The sequence below is a fragment of the Apium graveolens genome, chromosome 7, assembly GCF_009905375.1.
Source record: "Apium graveolens cultivar Ventura chromosome 7, ASM990537v1, whole genome shotgun sequence".
NCBI lineage: Eukaryota > Viridiplantae > Streptophyta > Magnoliopsida > Apiales > Apiaceae > Apium > Apium graveolens.
In genome coordinates this window covers 220,590,558-220,613,287 of record NC_133653.1, presented here as the reverse complement: position 1 = coordinate 220,613,287, position 22,730 = coordinate 220,590,558, and the positions used below count along the sequence as shown (strand labels likewise).

Below are 22,730 nucleotides of genomic sequence, written 5' to 3'. Positions count from 1 at the left end.
ACTTAATCTTAATAATCAACCAACTACTACATACTGTGACCCCACAATACACACACACACACCACAAGTTATAGTCTCAGAGATGAATACTAAAAATAACACAAGTCATTTTATTCCACAATTATAAGTCATTATACCTCAAACGGGTTTCTGAATAAATTTACACATTCTTTTCCATTATTACAATTCATAAATATACATAAGTCTGGTACAACAAAAGTTGAAAGCCTAGTCTATTGGTAGACCCTACCTCAGCTACAACGGCATCGCCTACAGGAAACTGCGGAACGTTTCCTATCCGCTCGCGAATTGGGAGCTTGATCATGTTCATCTTGTCTATCTGTTGTTGTGTGATGAAAGAAGAAAGCAAGGGTGAGCAACAAGCCCACCAAAATAATATGTATTATAATTAAGAATATATGAGCATTCTCATAGTACTCATGAAAGTCTTGGTCAATAAGAAATGAACCAAGTTTGTTATTTTAATGCGACGAAGTCGCAAAATATTCAGTATACATATATACTTCTCAAATCTTTGAAATCCTCTGACATGTATAATATACACAGAGTTCCAGTTTATAACTGTATAAAATATCGTTGTAAGATGATCTCATATATCTAACCTTGTCTCAACATTTTTCTGAAAATCTTTGTCATGCATAAGATAATCATTTACTAGATATAAGTTGAAAAGATGAAGTTACAAGATACTCTCATATACTTATATCTTTTCTGAATACTACTTGAACTACCACCGTTCAAGTTATAATTAGTTTCAAAAGTTCATCACACAGATGAGACTACAAGATAATACTTGAATAGATTCAATCTTTGAAATATTATTGAATGAAATGAAGTTACGAGATACTTCATTAAGTCCCGATATATATATCCATATATCTCTCTCATACATTTCCTGAAAACCTCGGTCATGTAAAGTATGAACAGAGTTGTAATATCCAATGAATTTGGAAAGAAAAGAATTTTGGCATAAACCCGAAATCTTGCTGATCAGGCAAAGATACCAATAAGTAACCTTTTCTACTAGTAGATGGATGAATCCCCCACCGGTCATCACCCTGGCCGCATTAGGACCTTGTGCTGGACCACCACCCGGCCCCTTACGCGTTGATGGACTGCCACCCAGCCACTTACCCTTTGATAGACCGTACCCCGGCCTGTCGCTTATGCCGACTCAATTAGATGGGCTTACTTCCCGAACATTGGGCAAGTAATCAAATTGTTTTCTCAAAACAGCAACCTCGTTGCGAATGTAAAATACACCACAGAGCCGGATCCCTCAGATTTTGAGCGAGTATTTAAATCCCCTTCGAAAGGAGGATCTTAAATATAAAAATGAGTTTTGGGATCTGCCCTAACTTTTAAAAATCATTTTGAAGACTCGAAAACATTTTTAAGAATGTTTGGAGTAATGCTGATTCAATGAAATAAATCAGTCCCGATATATTAGAAAATATCTGAATATTAATATTTAAATAATATTCCCATAAGGATAACCTTTATAAAAAATTATTTTAAGTAGAAGTTTTAAAACTCATACTTGAAATGAATAATAAATAACCAAAGATATACTTATGCGAATGTACGATTTTATTTGAATAATCGAAAATAAGTTTGATTATCGAAACATTATTCTTTAATAAAATAGAGAATATTATTTAATAAATAAGCGGAGTCATAAGTCCACGAATGAATATTCAAAATAATATTCATTAAATAAAATAAACGGAGTCATAAGTTCTCGAATTAATACTCAACTAATAATATTCATTAAATAAAATAAACAGATTCATAAGTCCTCGAATGAATATTCAACTAATATTCATTATTTAAAATAAAGTTATCGAATAAACCTTATTCGATTAATAGTTTTGAAAACTATATCTATATATATATATAAATATATATATATAATATACTCGGGAACATCGACTCCCGGTTTAGAAAATATTCACCTTGGGGTCCCCTATACTAAGGGTATACGCAACTACTGCTTATCTCTAGCATAGATATTATGCAACTTATAAGCTTTTGAATCAACAATTAGATATTAAGATTACAAAACAGGCATGCATATAAATATCATATCACATGCTCCAATATATCGCAAGACTTTGCTAATAATAATCATGCACTTATCACAAGATAATGCATATACATATATACATCACAACAACAGTTTAACAGGTAGAAAACTTGCCTGAGTGTTCCCAGTTAGACTTAAGCTTAGAGTGGGTCCGATAACCTATGAACAACAACATAAGTCGGAATTAAACCACGGTCGCTTAAGAAACTAGACTTTAACCAATTGAACCCTAACGTTTGCTTATGGTCACTTCTACGCTTAACGAATCACATAAGTCGTTCGAGTACCCTTGGCTCCACCATTTTTAATAAATTAACCATTAAGAATTTTAAGAAGATTCTTTCGCGAGTACCCTACCAACTGCCTAATCCACTTTACATAATTGTTTCATACTCCAATTAGTCATTTAAGGACCTTAACCAAGGTTTCAAAGTAAGGCGAGGGGTAATGATTCGTTCACGAAACGACGTTACTTAAAACGGTCGTTTCTCCTAAACTGTACATCGGAACCAAGTGATCCACATATTAAAACGAATCTTACGATACGATCTAGATAAACATGGCAATTTTACAGATTGTTTATTGAGTTTTCTGTCATGAACAACAAGAACAAGCAGTTGAATAAAAATGGGCATTACGACGGGTATATTTATGAGTTTTCCAAATTTCTCACTACACCAAAACCTCACCAAACAACTCACAATCATTAACACATCAAAACCTCAACTAAATAATACTATACCGGTCCTTATTCTTCAGATTCTTCATCTGAACCAACCACAATCAAGTTTTATTAACTATAACAAGATTCATTCACCAAATCACTCCAAATCTAAATCAAACTACTAATAATCAAATGTCATGCTTCTCATTTAGAAAACCAACCATCAAAATCACTAATAATCAAAGTAAAGGATAGGGTTTGAAGTTTATACCTTCCTTGGGGGGTGTTAAGTTGCTAGGAAGCCTTAGGGAGCCTCCTACAAGCTTGATCTTTCCAAAGAAATCAAGAACACAAAGTTAGGTTTTGAAGTTTGTAAAAGTCCGATTGAAAGAACTGTAAAAATGAGGGTCTTACCATGCTTATTTGTATGAGACTTGTGAACAAGAGTTGTAGGCCATCTCAATACCTTTCCAACGAGCTATAGAACACAACATTTGAGTGAGAAATGAAGGAGATACAACAGTTTTAATGTGCTGGTTCTGTTTTGGCCGAGAGCAATTGAAATGGGGGAGGAAGATGAGAGCTTGTGTTGACTTGAACTTGTGGTGGAAATGAAATGATTTTAGGATATTTACTTGAATATTTGTTTTGTTTAAATTAGTGGAAAGTGACATAAGCATGGTGATGTCATCAAGCTTACATAATCCTTGCCACTTGTCTCATCCTTATGGTGGAAGCATCTTTTTAAGCTTAATCCTTATATTAAGATGTTAACTAAGTGCATTAATCTTGCACTAATTGACCCTCCTCCTTGCCTCTTGCATTACTTAGTAGTTTAATTATTTTACGACTCGTTTATTGTTCATTCTCGTTGATCGTTTGAGGGATCATATCCGGGATCTCGTTACTTGGGTTCCTCTAAACCTTTCTCAATATTTCATATTCCTTTTATGGTCCTCTCTTATAATCCTTGAATTTAAATCCTTTAAATCATGTTACCTTATACTCAATTCTTTCGGTATCTGGTGGATTTTCGGGAAAAATCAAAGTGTTCGAATTTGGATTCTGACGATCTTTACATACACTTATATACAATATGGAGTACTAATAAGATCTAAGAATATCAATAAAAGAACTCCTACATAGTGTGGCATGAAAAGTTTTCTTAATCAGCATAATCAGCAAAATCACTATTCATCAGTGTTTCAAAGATTCCAAAAATTGGGGTTATTACAGTCTCCCCTCCTTAAAAAAATTCCGTCCCGGAATCAGATAGAAAATGAATAGGGATACTTTCTTAGCATTGCACTTTCTAACTCTGAAGTCAATTTTCCCACATTGTGGTTCTACCACCAACCCTGACTAGTTTGATAACCCTTCTCCTAAGCACTTGTTCCTTTTCAATCTATAACCCTTCGTGGTTGCTCCATATAGGTTACGTCTGGTTGCATGTCTATGCGCTCATACGCCCCTATTTGTCTGGCATCTGAATTACACTTCCTTAATATTGATACGTGGAACACGTTATGAACTTGCTACATGTTCGGGGGTAGGGCTAGCTCATATGCTAACTTCCCAATACGTCTTAATATATCCAAGGGTCCAACAAATTATAGACTTAGCTTTCCTTTCTTTCCGAACCTCATCAATCCTTTCCAAGGGATACCTTTAACATCACTAGGTCCCCTATTTCATAATACTCTTTGTCCTTTCGAGTCAAATCAACATACTTCTTATGTCCATCTTGGGCTACTACCGGCCGTCCTCTGATTAGATCTATTATATCCTTGGTTCTTTGGACTACTGCGGGTCCGAGCATCTTGCGCTCTACAACTTCATCGTAACATAAGGAGATCGACATTGTCTTCCCTCAAGGATCTCATAAGGCGATATCTCGATACTGACATACGATCTATTATCGTAAGAAAACTCAATCCGTGTTAAGTGACCATTCCAAATTCTTTCAAGTCTATTGCACAGACTCTCATCATAGCTTCTAGCATTATAGCTTTTGTTTCTCAATACTCATTCTTTTCCAGTTCGTAATCGTTACTATCTTCCGTACATAATACTATATTGGTTACACTTTTGCTCGTTAGTATTCTATAACCTTTTAATAATCGCGTCAACCTTAGTATCATGAACGCGTTAGATTCGAAATACCACCGCACTGATACTACTTCCTTTAGCTGCTTCCATCTTCGAAAGCTTGATCTATCGTATAGAAGTAAAAGATTTTATTGAGAGATCACTATGATCATGAACACTTGTTCTATTGCATAGTTAGTACAGAAGGTGGCCAGCCTTTAGTACTTGACAAGCAATTAAACAACATGTGGTATACTACTAGGCTTCTATCACACAGATAGATAGTCATTCGGCAATACCTCCCCTTCTGGAAGGGTTGTTCTTCTCAGCTTATACAAAATGAAAAGGAGAGAAAAGAACGAATTGAAGAGAATTGTATATGAAAAAATACTGCCACAAATATCTGGCTTGGAATCTACCTCTGAACTATAGAGGTTTGTCATAGGAGAACAAAACATATGTGTATATATATCAACATCAAGTATTATAGCATCACATTTCACGTGCCAGAATATTTACTATTCCGTCCATCATTCCATGGATCCATGCTCTTGCTCGAGCTCATAAACAATCACTTTTGAAACTCCCTCAACATCGAAACTCGAATAAGGGATTTCATTCTAGACATCATCGTTACTAGAATTTTATGCTTGCACCGCAACCTTCCTCGTATCGTAATACGACTCTCTATTGATAAGAAGGAATAAGTATTCAATAGGTAGATAATCTACTTAATTAGTCTATCAATGATAACTTATACACCACTACGACCCGATTAGTGGTACTCAATCTCAACATCCATTCCAATACAACTCTCACGGTTGTAAGTAATCAGCTCATTACTCGTAGAATCATTCCTGCATTACTACGGTCCACCGTTGACCTACTGTAGTCATTCGTTTTCCATGAAGTCTTAATAGCTAACCATACGGAGTCCATACATATCGTATCAAATTCTTCTAAGGAGGTAACATGATCACCATTCATGATTCATGGAGAACACTCCTGAACTTGACATACATATGACATGAATTAGATAAAATTGCAGAAGAGTTTCATTAAAAGCAACGATAGCAGGTTAATACCATTCTTAATCATATGCCTTCAATAGAAGACTTAACTCAAAGGTTTGTTTAGTCCTTTTTGAAACATGGTCCTGGCTTATTCTCAAGATAGGACCTTCTAAGATAGATAGCCCGCTCAAGGCGATTAATATGAATTCAATTTTTTTTTACCAAACTACTATTATGGTTAAGTATCACACAACCATCAGAAGGAATGTCAATCTTCCATACCACAATATAACCTTCACGGCTTTAACCATCAATACTGTATTCCTCTGACACGAGCGCCTATAATTGTCCTCTTACACTTAAAGTGTCGTCCACCTCTTTGGCCTTTCCTGATAGTAAAATTTCCTTACAATCAGTATCATTTTAACCACCTCCAAATAAATTTTCTACCTCATTTCAAATCACTGCTTGTGTGAAAATGCTCTTCCTTAAGCTTTGGTGAGAATATATATATATATATATATATATATCACCATTTTTCCATAAGTTATTGCCTCTGTCTTTTAGAGGTTAACATTGTCACGACTGACTCTCGATCATACTTAGGACGTCTCTTATCTTGGGTCCTACTTGTTTTCACCAATCTCGACCTTCATTGGGTCGATCTATACTTTCTTATGGTTCAACACATGCCCACCTGGCATTATTATAATTATGTCATATTTCCTTTATCAAAATTTCTATTCTTGAGAACTTTGAATATTACCGTTCTCCTTGTAAGACCTCTAAGGTTATCCTTGAATCGTTCCTCCTGTATTCCCTAGATACAGGGCATATCAAAATACCATTTACTAATACTAGAACCATTGTTTATATACTTCTGAAAAATTTCTCCACTGATCCTTAAAGGTTGTTGTTACCTTAATCCTTTCCAATTCATACAGTCAAAACTCATATTGTCCGTATTAAGGGCGAAATGCCAACCTTTATGCATTCCCCTAGGGTTCATCTCAAGTTATCGAAATTATATCCTTAATTCTACCTTTAAAAAGGTACTTGCATCCTTCCATGGATAAATCAAGTCATATATCCTTGATAGATTATCTTATTCAATCATTCCCACCTCGATAGTCTATACCAATTTCACAATAGCATCCTTATTCAAACTGAGGTCAACCCATATGGCCTTCAAAAGATAACAATGGTTACCCGCTTTTCTTTCCTAATTTGGTAATGACAACAGGGATGTTCTGGAAGATATTGGTCGTGTTCAACGTGAACTTCTTCTTAATAATTCCTCATTTACTTTTGTTGTTTATCTTAACAGTCATCTCAATGTTGGGATATCTTTCATACCTGGTGTCTCCCTTTCTGGGTATCATGCCACCGGTCTTACACTTCACATTCTTGAAGGTCACTTCCTTCATCCAATTTTCCTAATTTCTTACTTTCTTGTCTCCTCAGTCTATCCGCGTCTCATTATTTATCCTTCGAACTATCTCAAGGTTTCCTCGAATCCTCCCAACTTACAGGGGATAAAATATATGTATCTCTTATGCCTTCAACCATCAACTTTAACTCATGGTGAATCACCCTCATCCTGACAATTACATACTTTTCTATTTCTATTGCTACGAGTCTTTAGGGTTTCCTCATACCCAACTCCCTTATCATTCCTCAAACTCTAGTGTCTTTATTTTCCTTTCCACTTCAGTTTCTTTTTATTTTCTTTTCTATTATAATCATTTCACGCACCCACTAATCATTGACTTCAAATATAACGTCGTTCTGGGATTCTTGTCATCAGAACGAATCTTGACAACTTTTACAACTTAACTTCATAATTTATCATACTCGTCCGCCTTTGTTCTGGCTCTAAAGCTTTTACACTATCTCCATAACCTTGGGAATTACTTTCCCGAAAACAATTGACTGAACTTTAATCAGTTTAATCTAACCTCTGGCTCCGTGCCTTTCTTGGTCTTTCACCAGCGGGTGGCCTCTCTCTTAGGAAGGTAAGTGACAAAAACAGTCTTTTGCGCTTCATCAATCATTTAGAATATAAAATCAGTCCTCTATTTCGTTTGGCCAGGCTCTTGCCTCGGCTAGGTCAGCTTGTTCCTTGGAACTCTGAGAGCTTAGTGACTTAAAGGTCCTGAAAGAATTTCCCACCGCATTGTTTCCTCAGGGTGGTGTTTGGGAATAAAAGTATAATTTTTGTTTAGGCAGGTCCATGAATTTCCCCATAGGAGTACCATCCCGGTTCTCCCTATCTTGCTCGACTTCTGTTTTCTCAGTATGAAATGTTTCATCCTTCTCCCATAATCAGGGTTATCTTATACGTTAAAATCCTTGGTTTCCATTTCATTATGTTATGGGTTCTTTCTTTCTTGATGGCGACCTCCCTGACCATCACATTCAGGGTTTACCCTAAATCTTATTCCTCGAACTATGGCTTTCATCTAAGATCTCGTCCTTAAGCTCTTGAACGTTTGGAACCCAAATTCTGTAGGAATACCTCATTATTCCCTTATCATCTTTCTCGGTATTAATCTCTTTTCTATTTGTTGGCTCTCTGCCTTCATTCATCACTTTTTCTTGGCACAATATGATCTTTTCCAATAATTCAGGTTGTATTGCAATCTCAAACAGCTTTTCGGTACCAGCTCCGGTTACCTTCTCTTCTATTTCCATTTTCTCAAAATCTCTTATCAACTCTCCCAAAGACATTTTCATCTTGAGTCTCTCCTTTATACTAAGGGCATTTAGCCACCATTTTGGCTTTCCCTGGATGATAAAGAATCTCATAACCGTAATCCTTGATTAGCTCTAACCACCTCTTCTGGCGCATGTTGAGCTCTTTCTGCGTGAAAATGCACTAGAGCACTTATGGCTTATGTAAATCTCGCACTTCTCTCCATACAAGTAGTGCCTCCAATCTTTAGGGAAAAACTATTGCCACGAGCCCAAGCTCATGGGTAGGGACATCGAATTTTATATTACCTAAATTTTCTTAATGCGTACGAGATTACCTTGATGTGCTGTATAAGAAGCACCCTAATTCCTTATGCGAAGCGTCACTACACATCACAAAATCTCATTTTCCATCCGGCAACGCCAAAATAGGGGTCGTCACCAATCTTTGCTTTAGTTCTTAAAAGCTGATCTCGTATTTTTCTGTCCATTCGAACTTCTCAGTCTTACGAGTAAGCCGCGTTAAAGGGGCTACTATCTTTACAAACTTGAACAAACCTCCGGTAGTGACCGGCCAATCCTACCTCTGGTAGTCGCCCTAACCATGGTTATCAATTCCTCAGTGGTCCTTTATTCATTCTTATCAGGATCCTCCACGGGATCCTTCTCAGCAATAATCCCTTCTAGGACAACATCCTTAATCGCTACATCCTCAATATGAACATCATCCGGTCTCGTGTTAGGACGCTCTATCGAATCCACAATCTGATCTCCAATAATTAATAAAACATCATCGCGTTGTTGCTCCTCAACCTCAGGGTTCGGAGTCCCGCTACCATATACGATAATGAACTACGCTTCTATCACGATATTATTAAGGGTTCCCATAAGGGTTTTAACTGTTAGTACTACATTAGGTAGTCCGACTATGAACTTGGAAAGAGTTCTTATTATCTCAGTGAACTTATTATTTTAATGTCACATCATCTCTGAGGTTTATAACGCTTATCTCTGATACCATTTCTGTAACACCCCCAAATCTGGGGTCGGGGATCTGGGTTGTCACGAGTTCCATTTCCCTTAATAATACTTAATCTTAATAATCAACCAACTACTGCGTACTGTGACCCCACAATACACACACACACACCACAAGTTATAGTCTCAGAGATGAATACCAAAAATAACACAAGTCATTTTATTCCACAATTATAAGTCATTACAACTCAAAAGGGTTTCTGAATAAATTTACACATTATTTGCCATTATTACAATTCATAAATATACATAAGTCTGGTACAACAAAAGTTGAAAGCCTAGCCTATTGGTAGACCCTACCTCAGCTACAACGGCATCAACGCCTACAGGAAACTGCGGAACGTTTCCTATCCGCTCGCGAATTGGGAGCTTGATCCTGTTCATCTTGTCTATCTGTTGTTGTGTGATGAAAGAAGAAAGCAAGGGTGAGCAACAAGCCCACCGAAATAATATGTATTATAATTAACAATATATGAGCATTCTCATAGTACTCATGAAAGTCTTAGTCAAGAAGAAATGAACCAAGTTTGTTATTTTAATGCGAAAAAGTCGCAAAATATTCAGTATACATATATACTTCTCAAATCTTTGAAATCCCCTGACATGTATAATATACACAGAGTTCCAGTTTATAACTGTATAAAATATCGTTGCAAGGTGATCTCATATATCTAACCTTGTCTCAACGTTTTTCTGAAAATCTTTGTCATGCATAAGATAATCATTTACTAGATATAAGTTGAAAAGATGAAGTTACAAGATACTCCCATATACTTATATTTTTTCTGAATACTACTTGAACTACCACCGTTCAAGTTATAATTAGTTTCAAAAGTTCATCACACAGATGAAACTACAAGATAATACTTGAATAGATTCAATCTTTGAAATATTATTGAATGAAATGAAGTTACGAGATACTTCATTAAGTCCCGATATATATATATATATATATATATATATATCCATATATATCTCTCATACATTTCCTGAAAACCTCTGTCATGTCAAGTATGAATAGAGTTACGATATCCAATGAATTTGGAAAGAAAAGAATTTTGGCATAAACCCGATATCTTGCTGATCAGGCAAAGATACCAATAAGTAACCTTTTCTACTAGTAGATGGATGAATCCCCCACCGGTCATCACCCTGGCCGCATTAGGACCTTGTGCTGGACCGCCACCCGGTCTCTTACGCGTTGATGGACTGCCACCCAGCCACTTACACTTTGATAGACCGTACCCCGGCCTGTCGCTTATGCCGACTCAATTAGATGGGCTTACTTCCCGAACATTGGGCAAGTAATCAAATTGTTTTCTCAAAACAACAACCTCGTTGCGAATGTAAAATACACCACAGAGCCGGATCCCTCAGATTTTGAGCGAGTATTTAAATCCCTTCGAAAGGAGGATCTTAAATATAAAAATGAGTTTTGGGATCCGCCCTAACTTTTAAAAATTATTTTGAAGACTCGAAAACATTTTTAAGAATGTTTGGAGTAATGCTGATTTAATGAAATAAATCAGTCCCAATATATTAGAAAATATCTGAATATTATTATTTAAATAATATTCCCATAAGGATAACCTTTATAAAAAAATAATTGAAGTAGAAGTTTTAAAACTCATACTTGAAATGAATAATAAATAACCAAAGATATACTTATGCGAAAGTACGATCTTTATTTGAATAATCGAAAATAAGTTTGATTATCGAAACATTATTCTTTAATAAAATAGAGAATATTATTTAATAAATAAGCGGAGTCATAAGTCCACGAATGAATATTCAAAATAATATTCATTAAATAAAATAAACGGAGTCATAAGTCCTCGAATGAATATTCAACTAATAATATTCATTAAATAAAATAAACAGAGTCATAAGTCCTCGAATGAATATTCAACTAACATTCATTATTTAAAATAAAGTTATCGAATAAACCTTATTCGATTAATAGTTTTGAAAACTATATCTATATATATAAATATATATATATATATATATATATATATATATATATATATAATATACTCGGGAACATCGACTCCCGGTTTTGAAAATGTTCACCTTGGGGTCCCCTATACTAAGGGTATACGCAACTACTGCTTATCTCTAGCATAGGTATTATGCAACTTATAAGCATTTGAATCAACAATTAGATATCAAGATTACGAAACAGGCATGCATATAAATATCATATCACATGCTCCAATATATCGCAAGACTTTGCTAATAATAATCATGCACTTATCACAAGATAATGCATATACATATATACATCACAACAACAGTATAACGGGTAGAAAACTTGCCTGAGTGTTCCCGGTTAGACTTAAGCTTAGAGTGGGTCCGATAACCTATGAACAAAAACATAAGTCGGAATTAAACCACGGTCGCTTAAGAAACTAGACTTTAACCAATTGAACCCTAACGTTTGCTTATGGTCACTTCTACGCTTAACGAATCACATAAGTCGTTCGAGTACCCTTGGCTCCACCATTTTTAATAAATTAACCATTAAGAATTTTAAGGCGATTCTTACGCGAGTACCCTACCAACTTCCTAATCCACTTTACATAATTGTTTTATACTCCAATTAGTCATTTAAGGGCCTTAACCAAGGTTTCAAAGTAAGGCGAGGGGTAATGGTTCGTTCGCGAAACGACGTTACTTAAAACGGTCGTTTCTCCTAAACCGTACATCGGAACCAAGTGATCTACATATCAAAACGAAGCTTACGACACGCTCTAGCTAAACATGGTAATGTTACGGATTGTTTATTGAGTTTTCTGTCCTGAACACTAAGAACAAGCAGTTGAATAAAAATGGACATTACGACGGCTATATTTACGAGTTTTCCAAGTTTCTCACTACACCAAAACCTCACCAAACAACCCACAATCATTAACACATCAAAACCTCAACTAAATAATAGTATACCAGTCCTTATTCTTAAGATTCTTCATCTCAACCAACCACAATCAAGTTTTATTAACTATAACAAGATTCATTCACCAAATCACTCCAAATCCAAATCAAACTACCAATAATCAAAGGTCATGCTTCTCATTTAAAAAACCAACCATCAAAATCACTAATAATCAAAGTAAAGGATAGGGTTTGAAGTTTATACCTTCCTTGAGAGTTGTTAAGTTGCTAGGACGTCTTAGGGAGCCTCCTACAAGCTTGATCTTTCTAAAGAAATCAAGAACACAAAGTTAGGCTTTGAAGTTTCTAAAAGTCTGATTGAAAGAACTGTAAAAATGAGGGTCTTACCTTGCTTATTTGGATGAGACTTGTGAACAAGAGTTGTAGGCCATCTCAATACATTTCCAATGAGTTATAGAACACAACATTTGAGTGAGAAATGAAGGAGATACAGCAGTTTTAATGTGCTGGTTCTGTTTTGGCCGAGAGCAATGGAAATGGGGGAGGAAGATGAGAGTTTGTGTTGACTTGAACTTGTGGTGGAAATGAAATGATTTTAGGATATTTACTTGACTAGTTGTTTTTTTTAAATTAGTGGAAAGTGACATAAGCATGGTGATGTCATCAAGCTTACATAATCCTTGCCACTTGTCTCATCTATGACTAGTTGTTTTGTTTAAATTAGTGGAAGCATATTTTTAAGCTTAATCTTATATTAAGATGTTAACTAAGTGCATTAATCTTGCACTAATTGACCCTCCTCCTTGCCTCTTGCATTACTTAGTAGTTTAATTATTTTACGACTCGTTTATTGTTCATTCTCGTTGATCGTTTGAGGGATCATATCTGGGATCTAATTACTTGGGTTCCCCTAAACCTTTCTCAATATTTCATATTCCTTTTATGGTCCTCTCTTATAATCCTTGAATTTAAATCCTTTTAATCATGTTACCTTATACTCAATTCTTTCGGTATCTGTTGGATTTTTGGGAAAAATCAAAGTGTTCGAATTTGGATTCTGACGATCATTACATACACTTATATACCATATGAAGTACTAATAAGATCTCAGAATATCAATAAAAGAACTCCTACATAGTGTGGCATGGAAAGTTTTCTTAATCAGCATAATCAGCAAAATCACTATTCATCAGTGTTTCAAAGATTCCAAAAATTGGGGTTATTACAACTCATCATAGTTTAATCCAAGTTTCCTTTATCAATGAGTAGACTATCATATCAAATCAACATTTGAGCGTGGCCACGCATTTCATAGTCTAGCTCACACAAGAGGCCAATAATATCACTCCTAAAATTGGAGGGTTAAATCCCATCTTGATCATTCATATTTCTCATACGATTCATAATATACCCAATGTACACTTTTATCATTACCCGGTCAAAGATAACTTTTAATGGAATTAATGTATATAAATTCTCGTATAGAAATATAATGAATTCAGGTCTAAGGACCATTACATCATTATCACTGTGAGAATTACTTATGACACAACAGACATGTAGAATCTCACATTGGGTCTGTCCAGCACCATGTACATATACATCTGCCTGTGGTTTTTGACTTTAGTATCATCATACCTATGATCAATGAGATGTGATCATCTACCAACAAACACACCAGTCTTAATGCATTATTATTATCCCTTAATAATAATACTCGACTAGGGACCTTTAGGAATATTGATACTATTCTCATAATTTCATTTCTAAGTTACGTACTTAGAGATATAGAATTACATATCATATACCAAGGACATTTATTAATCTAACATTTATATCGCAGTAAATTAAGAATTAATAAATTATAAAGGGAATAATCGATATAACATAAACATTACTAATCCTAATGTCTTAAACTAAAACATCATAGTGTTGTCTCTAGGGCACAAACACTAACAGTTTTCGCGTTGGTTGATTGTCAGCATATGAAGAATTGTGTGTTGGAAATTGATAAGTTGAGTTTGAGAGTTAAGTCGGAAATAGGTAGACAGAATGGAAATTCGTCGAAGAGTGTTGTTCTGGGGAAATTGATGTATTTGAGTGAGTTAGATTTAGTTTTTGGAAGTTCTATTAGTTCCGGTGCATTTGGATACTCGGGGTATGTTAGGTTATGGGATGTTAGGTCGGGGAAAGTTGTTTGGGAGATGAATGAGCCGGGATTGGGTATGAATAATAGGTATGGGGATTCGTTTAGTGATGTGGATGTTGATAAGGTTGAGTTGAATCTTTTTAAGGTGCTTTCTAAATCGGGGGATTTGGCGATTGCTGATTTGAGGAAATTGAGTGATGATCCGTGGTTGTATATTAAGGATAAGAATCTGAGTTTGAGTAATATAGGTGGAGGGGTTAGTAGTGTTATACATTGTTATAAGAAGCAAGCGTTTGTTGCTAGAGACGGTGAGTTAGAGGTGTGGTCTAGGGTAGAGGAGGAAGGGGGGTAGTGTATGTGAAGAAGAATCGTATATGAGAAATTATGTGGATAAAGCGGAGGATTCGGAGAGGGGAATCATTAAAAAGATTGAAGGTGGTGGGAATAGGCTTTTTGTTAGTAGAGATAATGTAGAGGGAATAAAAGTATGACATAGTTCAATTTTTTGACCGACCCTCTCAAATGACGTGTTGTTGTATCAATGTTGAATACCTTTTATAATAATAAAATGATGTTGTGAAATTTGATTAACTAAGAACATTTTGCACATATACATATGATACGGTAGTCTTCAAGTATAAGGAATGGTATGGTTAATAAATTTGTGTCAAGGTATGACTAATACCTCTTATGGTGTTGTTTGATGTGTTTCTAGTTCTTTATTCTTGTGCATTGGGCATTTATATTTGTCGATTTATCTTCATTGGCCTACAATAAGTCTTTGTCAATTGGAGACTCGGTTCTCTATGATTGTTTAAATGATTTATAGACCAGTCGATTTGTGAATATATGCGCAATCAGTTTATCTAGTCAATTCACGTGATTTTGTTTTGGTAAGCATTATGGCTGTTGGTATTAAGTTTAATCTTATTTACATGCAAGGTGAAGTTGTCAAAAACACTTTTAAGATGCTTATTATTTATCTCAAGAACATGTCTTTTATCAGATTTACCAGTTTATTACTTTTTCATCATGCCTATATAGTGTTGACATTTATGCAGACTCTGATTCCTGGCGATTTTTATAACTAATTCTTAGCCTAGATTATTTGGACTGACTGTTAAAACTTTCTGTCTAATATACATAATTTGTAATCGATTCTCAGTTTTCATTTGTTCTTTCCACATTTGTAGTCCATTTTAATGATATTTATATGTAGTAGTTTCATCTTTACGAGTATTTTATGTTTGCTATAGCTTAGCTCCAATATGTATTACTTTATCATATCTGATTTGTAGGAAGACAATTCTTGATGTTGCTATACTTCAGCTTTAACAAACAATGCGAGTTGTATCCATATACTTCTGCAACTAAATGATTTCAGTTAACTTATTAGGACACTTGAAAAGAATATTATACAAGCATCAGAAGAATTAATGAGGTATATCAAAATTTAAAGTTTCTGCCTTCAGTTGCAATTTAGTGACTGACTCCGTGAGGGATGTTGTAAGATTTGGTTTAGTAAGAAGAATTGTGTATGTATTGCATTTATAATTTGATAATTTCAAGTATATGTTATTGTATGTTGATTACAGTTCTGTGTAGGTATCTTTAGTGCATAATATATCTCATTGAATAAAATATCCACTGTTGGCGGCTAAGGTTTTGGTGCAGAACAACCTTATAAGAATCAATTTTATTTTTCCAGGGGCTTTATCGTCACATGTTCCACTAGGGGTCGGTGTTTGTGTTGTTTTCTTATATAGTTCAACTTTCGATTATAGTAAGCAGTGTTTTCATTTGAGATATTGATGTTGGTAAAATTTGATCTTGATACGTATAGTCTGCTGCAAGCTGCAAGTTCTAAATGTTATGCTCATTTGTACACTGCTCAGAAAATCTCAGGGGCACTTTTCGACAATAGTTTTCCTGCATTTGCACAATATTGCGCAGATGTGTTTGTCTTGAATTGATGACGTCACAAAGAATTTTGATTTTTCTTCAAATCAAATTTTAAGTTTTATTATCCTGTCAATCAATTTTATAAAACAGAAATTAAATGGTTTTATCTAAATAAACCAAATATCTACTCCTTCCGTTTACTGAAAATAATCCTCTAATTTATTTTTCATGCATTTAATATTTTTGTAAAAAAAATATTTGAATTAATTCCGATTTTTGAAGAAAAAAGAGTTTAATTTACGGAATTGAACATAAACCGTAGAATCTAATATTCTTGGACTTGATTATCTTATCATTTGAAAAAAGTTACTCACTCCATTTTTATTTCTCATGTTTGAAAAATACATATATTATGAATTAGTTAGTTTAATTATTTATTTACTTATTTACTTGTGAATTAGTTAGTTTATGTAAAGTAGTCAAATATAAGAAATATATTAGTATAAGAGTATTTTTTTTAGAAAAATCATTAAAAATTGTGTTGGAACAAGAGAAGTACATTTTTTTAATTTTAAAAAATAAAAACTAAATAGTAATGTATTTTTTCATTTATTGTATTAATTTCCCACTTGAATAAAAAATACTATATTAATTAAAAAATGGTAAAAGACCTAAATAACCATTTTTAATAACAATCGACCAGAATGCCCATCAGAATATTAAGCTAGCCAAAATACCCCCAGATACTCCATTTCAGTGGAGTATCAGATACTCCACTGACATTGACATGAGAGTGTCGGGATGATACTCCTCTGTCAGTGGAGTATTTATCCATATACTCCATTGTCAGTTGAGTATCGACCCATATACTCCCTTGTCAGTACAGTAACATGTGAGATACTCCTTTGTCAGGGGAGTATGATCTAAAATTTTAAAATTATTAAATTTTATTTTAATTAAGATACTCCATTGACAGAGAGGTATTTTGGTCATTTTTTCATTAAAAAATTTAGCCCATCATCAAAACGGACCATAAACCCCATCATTAAACTGGACTATAAAAGAGGCACACCCGGCCCATCAAATTCATTCACATTTATAGAACCACTCTCTCCTCTCAATCTCTCCCAACTTTTCTTGAGCAGAACTCCAACACCAAAAAACACCACAAAACTCAATTCACTAACACTTTAACTAATCAAATTGAAAGATGGACGTGATAAAATCGCAACAAATCTCAGCACGCCCAATGGAGAAAGTAATAGTACATCCTTTAGTACTCTTAAGCATCGTCGACAATTACAATCGCGTGGCTAAAGACACTCGCAAGCGCGTCGTTGGCGTTCTTCTTGGCTCCTCTTTCAAAGGCACTGTTGACGTCACCAATAGCTATGCTGGTATATATATATAATATATGTGTGTGTTTTTAGTGTGTGTTTTTTTCAGATCTGTTTTGTTTGTTTGATTATATACAATTGCATCATTTTTGTTTTTTTTATTATTGACGAATTTGAAATTAAAATAGAATTTGAATTGCATGTTGTGTTGAGTTTATAAGTGTTGAGGTTCGAGTTTTAGGTGTTGGTGGAATTGTAGTTTGGATAGGAATTAGGAATGCGTTGAAGTTGTGGTGATTGGCTCGTATATTTGAATTTGGGGGTTTGAGTGAGGTTAGTGCGGTATTGAGAAATTTTGGTTTATATTTTGTGCGTCCCGATAATTTTGGGGTTTTAGTTTGGATGCTGAGGTTGGATAATTTCAAATGTGGACTTTTTCTACATGCTCTTTTAAACTAGCTTTGCGTTTGCAGTGAGAAGACGTGTTGTACATATTAGGTATTAGGCCGGGATTTTGACAAATTAAGGCTTTAGGAATGTTGGTAAATTCATGACTCAGAATGATTTTACGAATCTAGGACTCTAGCATTTTTACAAATAATTAAGTTTGATGGATGGCGGGCTTGAATATGTTACGCTTTAGTAGAGTGATGGATTTATGATGTCGTTTGGTTTATTTCCATTCGTCGTTCTGTTGCATTATTATACAAGTATGAAGCAATTTGAAAATGAGGAACCTAAGGAATCGTTTACTAATAACGAGTGAACACTTCTGATTTTAGTAATGGTTTAATTCATTATTTGTGTGGTTTGGGGTATGAATTTTCCGGACTTTGTGTTGGTGAATTTTTTAGTTTTGATAGTAATGTATAGAACTTGAGGTTGCGGTGATTAATTGGTCAACTTAATTTGGGGGTTTGAGTGAGGTTCATGTGGTATTAAGAAATTTTGGATTAATGGTGTCGAGTTTTTTTTGTCCCCGTACTTTTGGGATTTTTCTTGTGGAGGTTGGATAATTCCAAATATGGACTTTTTGTGGTATACTCTTTTAACTAAAGTTGATCTTTCCGGTGAGAAGACGAAGATGTGCTGTACATATTAAGCCGTCATCCAGACAAATTACGGTTTTAGGAATGTTGGTAACTTCACAAGTTACATTTATTTATCGGGTATTGGGCTCTAGCAATTACACAATTAATTAGGCTGGGTGGACAGTGGCTTGAACTTGTTGTTATTTAGTAGAGTGATAGATTTCAGGTTGTATTTGTTTGGTTTGTTTCCATCTCTGTGCATTATTATATAAGGTTTAAAGCAGTATGAAAATGAGAAACTTTAAGGAATTGTTTACTAATGACGAGTCAACAACTTCTGATCTTAATAACAGTTGAAATATGATTCAAATTATGATAGTTCTAAATGTTTGAAATTTACTTCTGTAGTTCCCTTTGAAGAAGATGACAAAGATCCAAGCATATGGTTTCTTGACCATAACTACCATGAGGCAATGTTCTCCATGTTCAAGAGAATCAATGGTAGTGCTGCTTAAATATAGCTGCATCTTTGGTGCTTTGGGAAATCCTCGTTAATTGTATCTAAGACGTGTATAAATTTGAAAATAATGCAGCAAAGGAGCATGTCGTTGGATGGTATAGTACTGGCCCGAAGTTGCGAGAGAATGACCTGGATGTTCATGCTTTATTCAATGAGTAAGATTTCGTATTGATTGCTGACCTTCTCTGTCTCTCTCTACACCCACTCACACATTCAAAGTGACAAATATATGCTCACAGATACTGGGAGATACTGCAATAAATTACTTTCTATCCCATTTTAATTATCTCATCTCTGAGGGTAGGATGTCCTGAACCAATTTGGGGTGCATTATATTTTTATCTGTGTGGTCTGATTTGATGGATGTCGTGTATGAAGTTATCTATTTCATAACTAACCTCACTTAGTCAGGTAAGTGTCGGAATGAAGGGTTGGGGATGGCCTAGTTGGGAGAATGTTAGAAATAGTCAAACTGCTATCTTGTTTTGAGATGCCCCCGTCTTGCTTTGTTTCCTGTTCTTATGATCAAAATCTGGTGTTGCAGCTATGTTCCGAATCCTGTGTTGGTTATCATAGATGTGCAACCTAAGGAGTTGGGAATACCTACTAAAGCTTACTATGCTGTTGAAGAAGTTAAAGAGGTAAGATCATTGTCACTTGTCATTGCTTTCAATTTGGTATTGCACTTGCTTAATTAAATGAGTGAAAGTAGTTGTGTCTAGTACTCTAGTTGCACCTTTCATTTCAACGAGAGACTAATGCATGGAAAAGCTGCTGGCCCCTTTATGTTGGAAAAAATGGCAGATCTTCAGCTTAGCTAATATTGTTTATGGTCTCACAGAATGCCACTCAAAAGAGCCAGAAGATCTTTGTACATGTGCCTTCTGAGATTGCTGCTCACGAAGTGGAGGAAATTGGTAAGCAATTGTACAAATATTTACATTGCATGTGAAACTTTCTATTTGAACCATTTACCTGTAACAGATGGAATTTAACAATTTACCTGTAACAGGTGTGGAGCACTTGCTGAGGGATGTGAAGGATACAACCATAAGTACCCTTGCAACAGAGGTTCATCTTCTTCTCCTGTCTTAATTATTATTTTTACTTGTATCTTTTTTGGTGCTTCTAGTTTATTTTTATAGATATGTTAGTTGCTAATGTGCTCATGTCTGCTTTATTGGTGTACTCACATTGTAATTTTACCTCATTCTGCAGATTAGGAAAGGAGTGAATATTAATACTCTTTTTATCTATTATAGGTAACTGGAAAGCTTGCAGCCTTGAAGGGATTGGATGCACGGTTACGAGAGATACGGGGTTACCTTGATCTCGTTGTTGATGGGAAACTTCCGTTAAATCATGAAATATTGTACCACTTGCAGGTACATATTTATGAAAATACCATGTTTTAACACACTTGATCTGTTATTTGCTTCTGTTACCTCCAAACTTTTGTCATTCGATTTTTTGCGAAATATTCATTGTCTACTTCTTGAATATGCAGGATGTATTCAACCTGCTCCCAAATCTGAATGTAGCAGATTTGATCAAGGCATTCGCAGGTACTTAATAACCTTAGAACTAGTAACATGGTTAAGCCAACATTATCTATCTGTAGTACATTGTTTATTAACTTCGTATTAACATGATTGATTGTTACTTGTGCAGTAAAAACAAATGATCAGATGCTGGTCATTTATCTTTCATCTCTGATCCGAAGTGTGATAGCCCTCCACAACCTGATCAATAACAAGGTCATACACCTTCTCTTTATTTTTTTAGTTAATTCTTCCCCGTTGTTTTATGCTTCATGAGTTCCTGTTTAGATATATACTTGATCAAGAGCAACATTTGGAAGCCAAAAATGTGATAATATGGATCCTCTTTTTTTCATACTACTTATATATTAAAACCGAACATGTCAATAACATTTGAATTATAGTTTGGTTTGTTGATAATGCTTTTACACTGTAGTAGAATTATGTAACATTCTAAACATTCGCCACCAACCGATTCAAATAGCACGCTTTGTTGTGAGTAGTACTATGTTGTAAGTTGTAACATTAGTACTATGTTGTAACATTCACCACCAACCAATTCAATAAACTATGGATGCATTTGAATTATCTTACAAGTACCAATAATCCCTTGTACATATACTACATATTAAGGCGCTTTTGTTAGTTTACAATGCAAGTGCGCATAGCAGACACACACACGTACTTCACTGGGAAAGTGTATAATGTACTGTACCTCTCATCAGGGTTTGAAATATGGTTTTTCAGATGCTAAATAAGGAGCATGAGAAAGCTGAGGATGTAAAGTCTGCCCCCATAGCTGTAGCACCTGTTGCTGGAAGCTGATTTATTATTACTGCATCTCTAATATTCTAAAAGTTGAGAGATTTGGAGTTCTTGGGGATTACATGACTATTTCCTTTGTCGTTTCTTATCCGAGAGAGCAGAGTTTTTTTTTTTAATTGTGAAGTTCAAGATGGGAAGAAATGCTTTACTGTAGTTTAGAATTCTTGTTCATTAGTTAATGCGGTTGTATTTGCTGACTTGCATAATCTTTAAGTATCTTGTATAACATTGAATTATCACATCCCTCGTATTATCAGCTTAATCTCAGTTTGTCATTTATTTAAAAATTAACTTCCATGACTTTAAAACATTGTTTATAGACTACCTTCATATCTTGTATTGGAAGTGTAAATTAACTCGAACAATCTACAGGCTATAAAATATGGGTAAAGCTTCGAGAGATAAAACGGTAGTTCAGGCGCTAGAGTGATTAATATTTTTCACATGAATGACATCGATATCTGTAAGTTGGTATGGCTGAAGAATGCTAATGAAAATTATTTTGTATCAACTTTGGTTATATTATATTTAAATCGAGGCATATTCAGAATGTAGCACTCATACTTTTCTTTAAGCATCCTTCAATCAGATTTTACAAGTAAGTTTGTTGCCCAAATTCATGACAGGTTGCAGCAGCGGATGGTTAGAAGGAACAAACTAAGTGTATGTACCGTTTCTGGCTTGTGGGGACCTTAGTGGATATGATTCTAATCGGTCATATCCACTTCCTAGAGGAGCTGATGGAGCTTATCAAAGCTTTTGGATCCAGTGCAACCACCAATTGCTCCACCGTATAAACGAACTCTTGAAATGAAGAATCTTTTATATCCAAACCTTGTTAAAGCTTTACATCTAGGCAAAAGTTCCACAGTCCTGTTTGGTTCCGCTGAATCAACAAATAATCCACGATAATCATTATGAAAGTC

General features: G+C 34.8%; 1 protein-coding gene across 1 annotated transcript; it reads left to right on the top strand.

Moving 5' to 3' along the window:
• The first annotated feature begins 17,634 nt into the window (after nt 1-17,634).
• Nucleotides 17,635-22,095, top strand: LOC141672450 (26S proteasome non-ATPase regulatory subunit 7 homolog A). Its single transcript, XM_074479055.1, has 10 exons — nt 17,635-17,947; nt 19,327-19,419; nt 19,512-19,593; nt 19,983-20,079; nt 20,280-20,355; nt 20,451-20,509; nt 20,701-20,823; nt 20,946-21,003; nt 21,110-21,195; nt 21,727-22,095. Exons 1-10 carry the CDS (start codon nt 17,761-17,763, stop codon nt 21,802-21,804), a joined length of 939 nt encoding a protein of 312 aa, XP_074335156.1. The 5' UTR covers nt 17,635-17,760; the 3' UTR covers nt 21,805-22,095.
• Nucleotides 22,096-22,730: the final 635 nt, after the last annotated feature.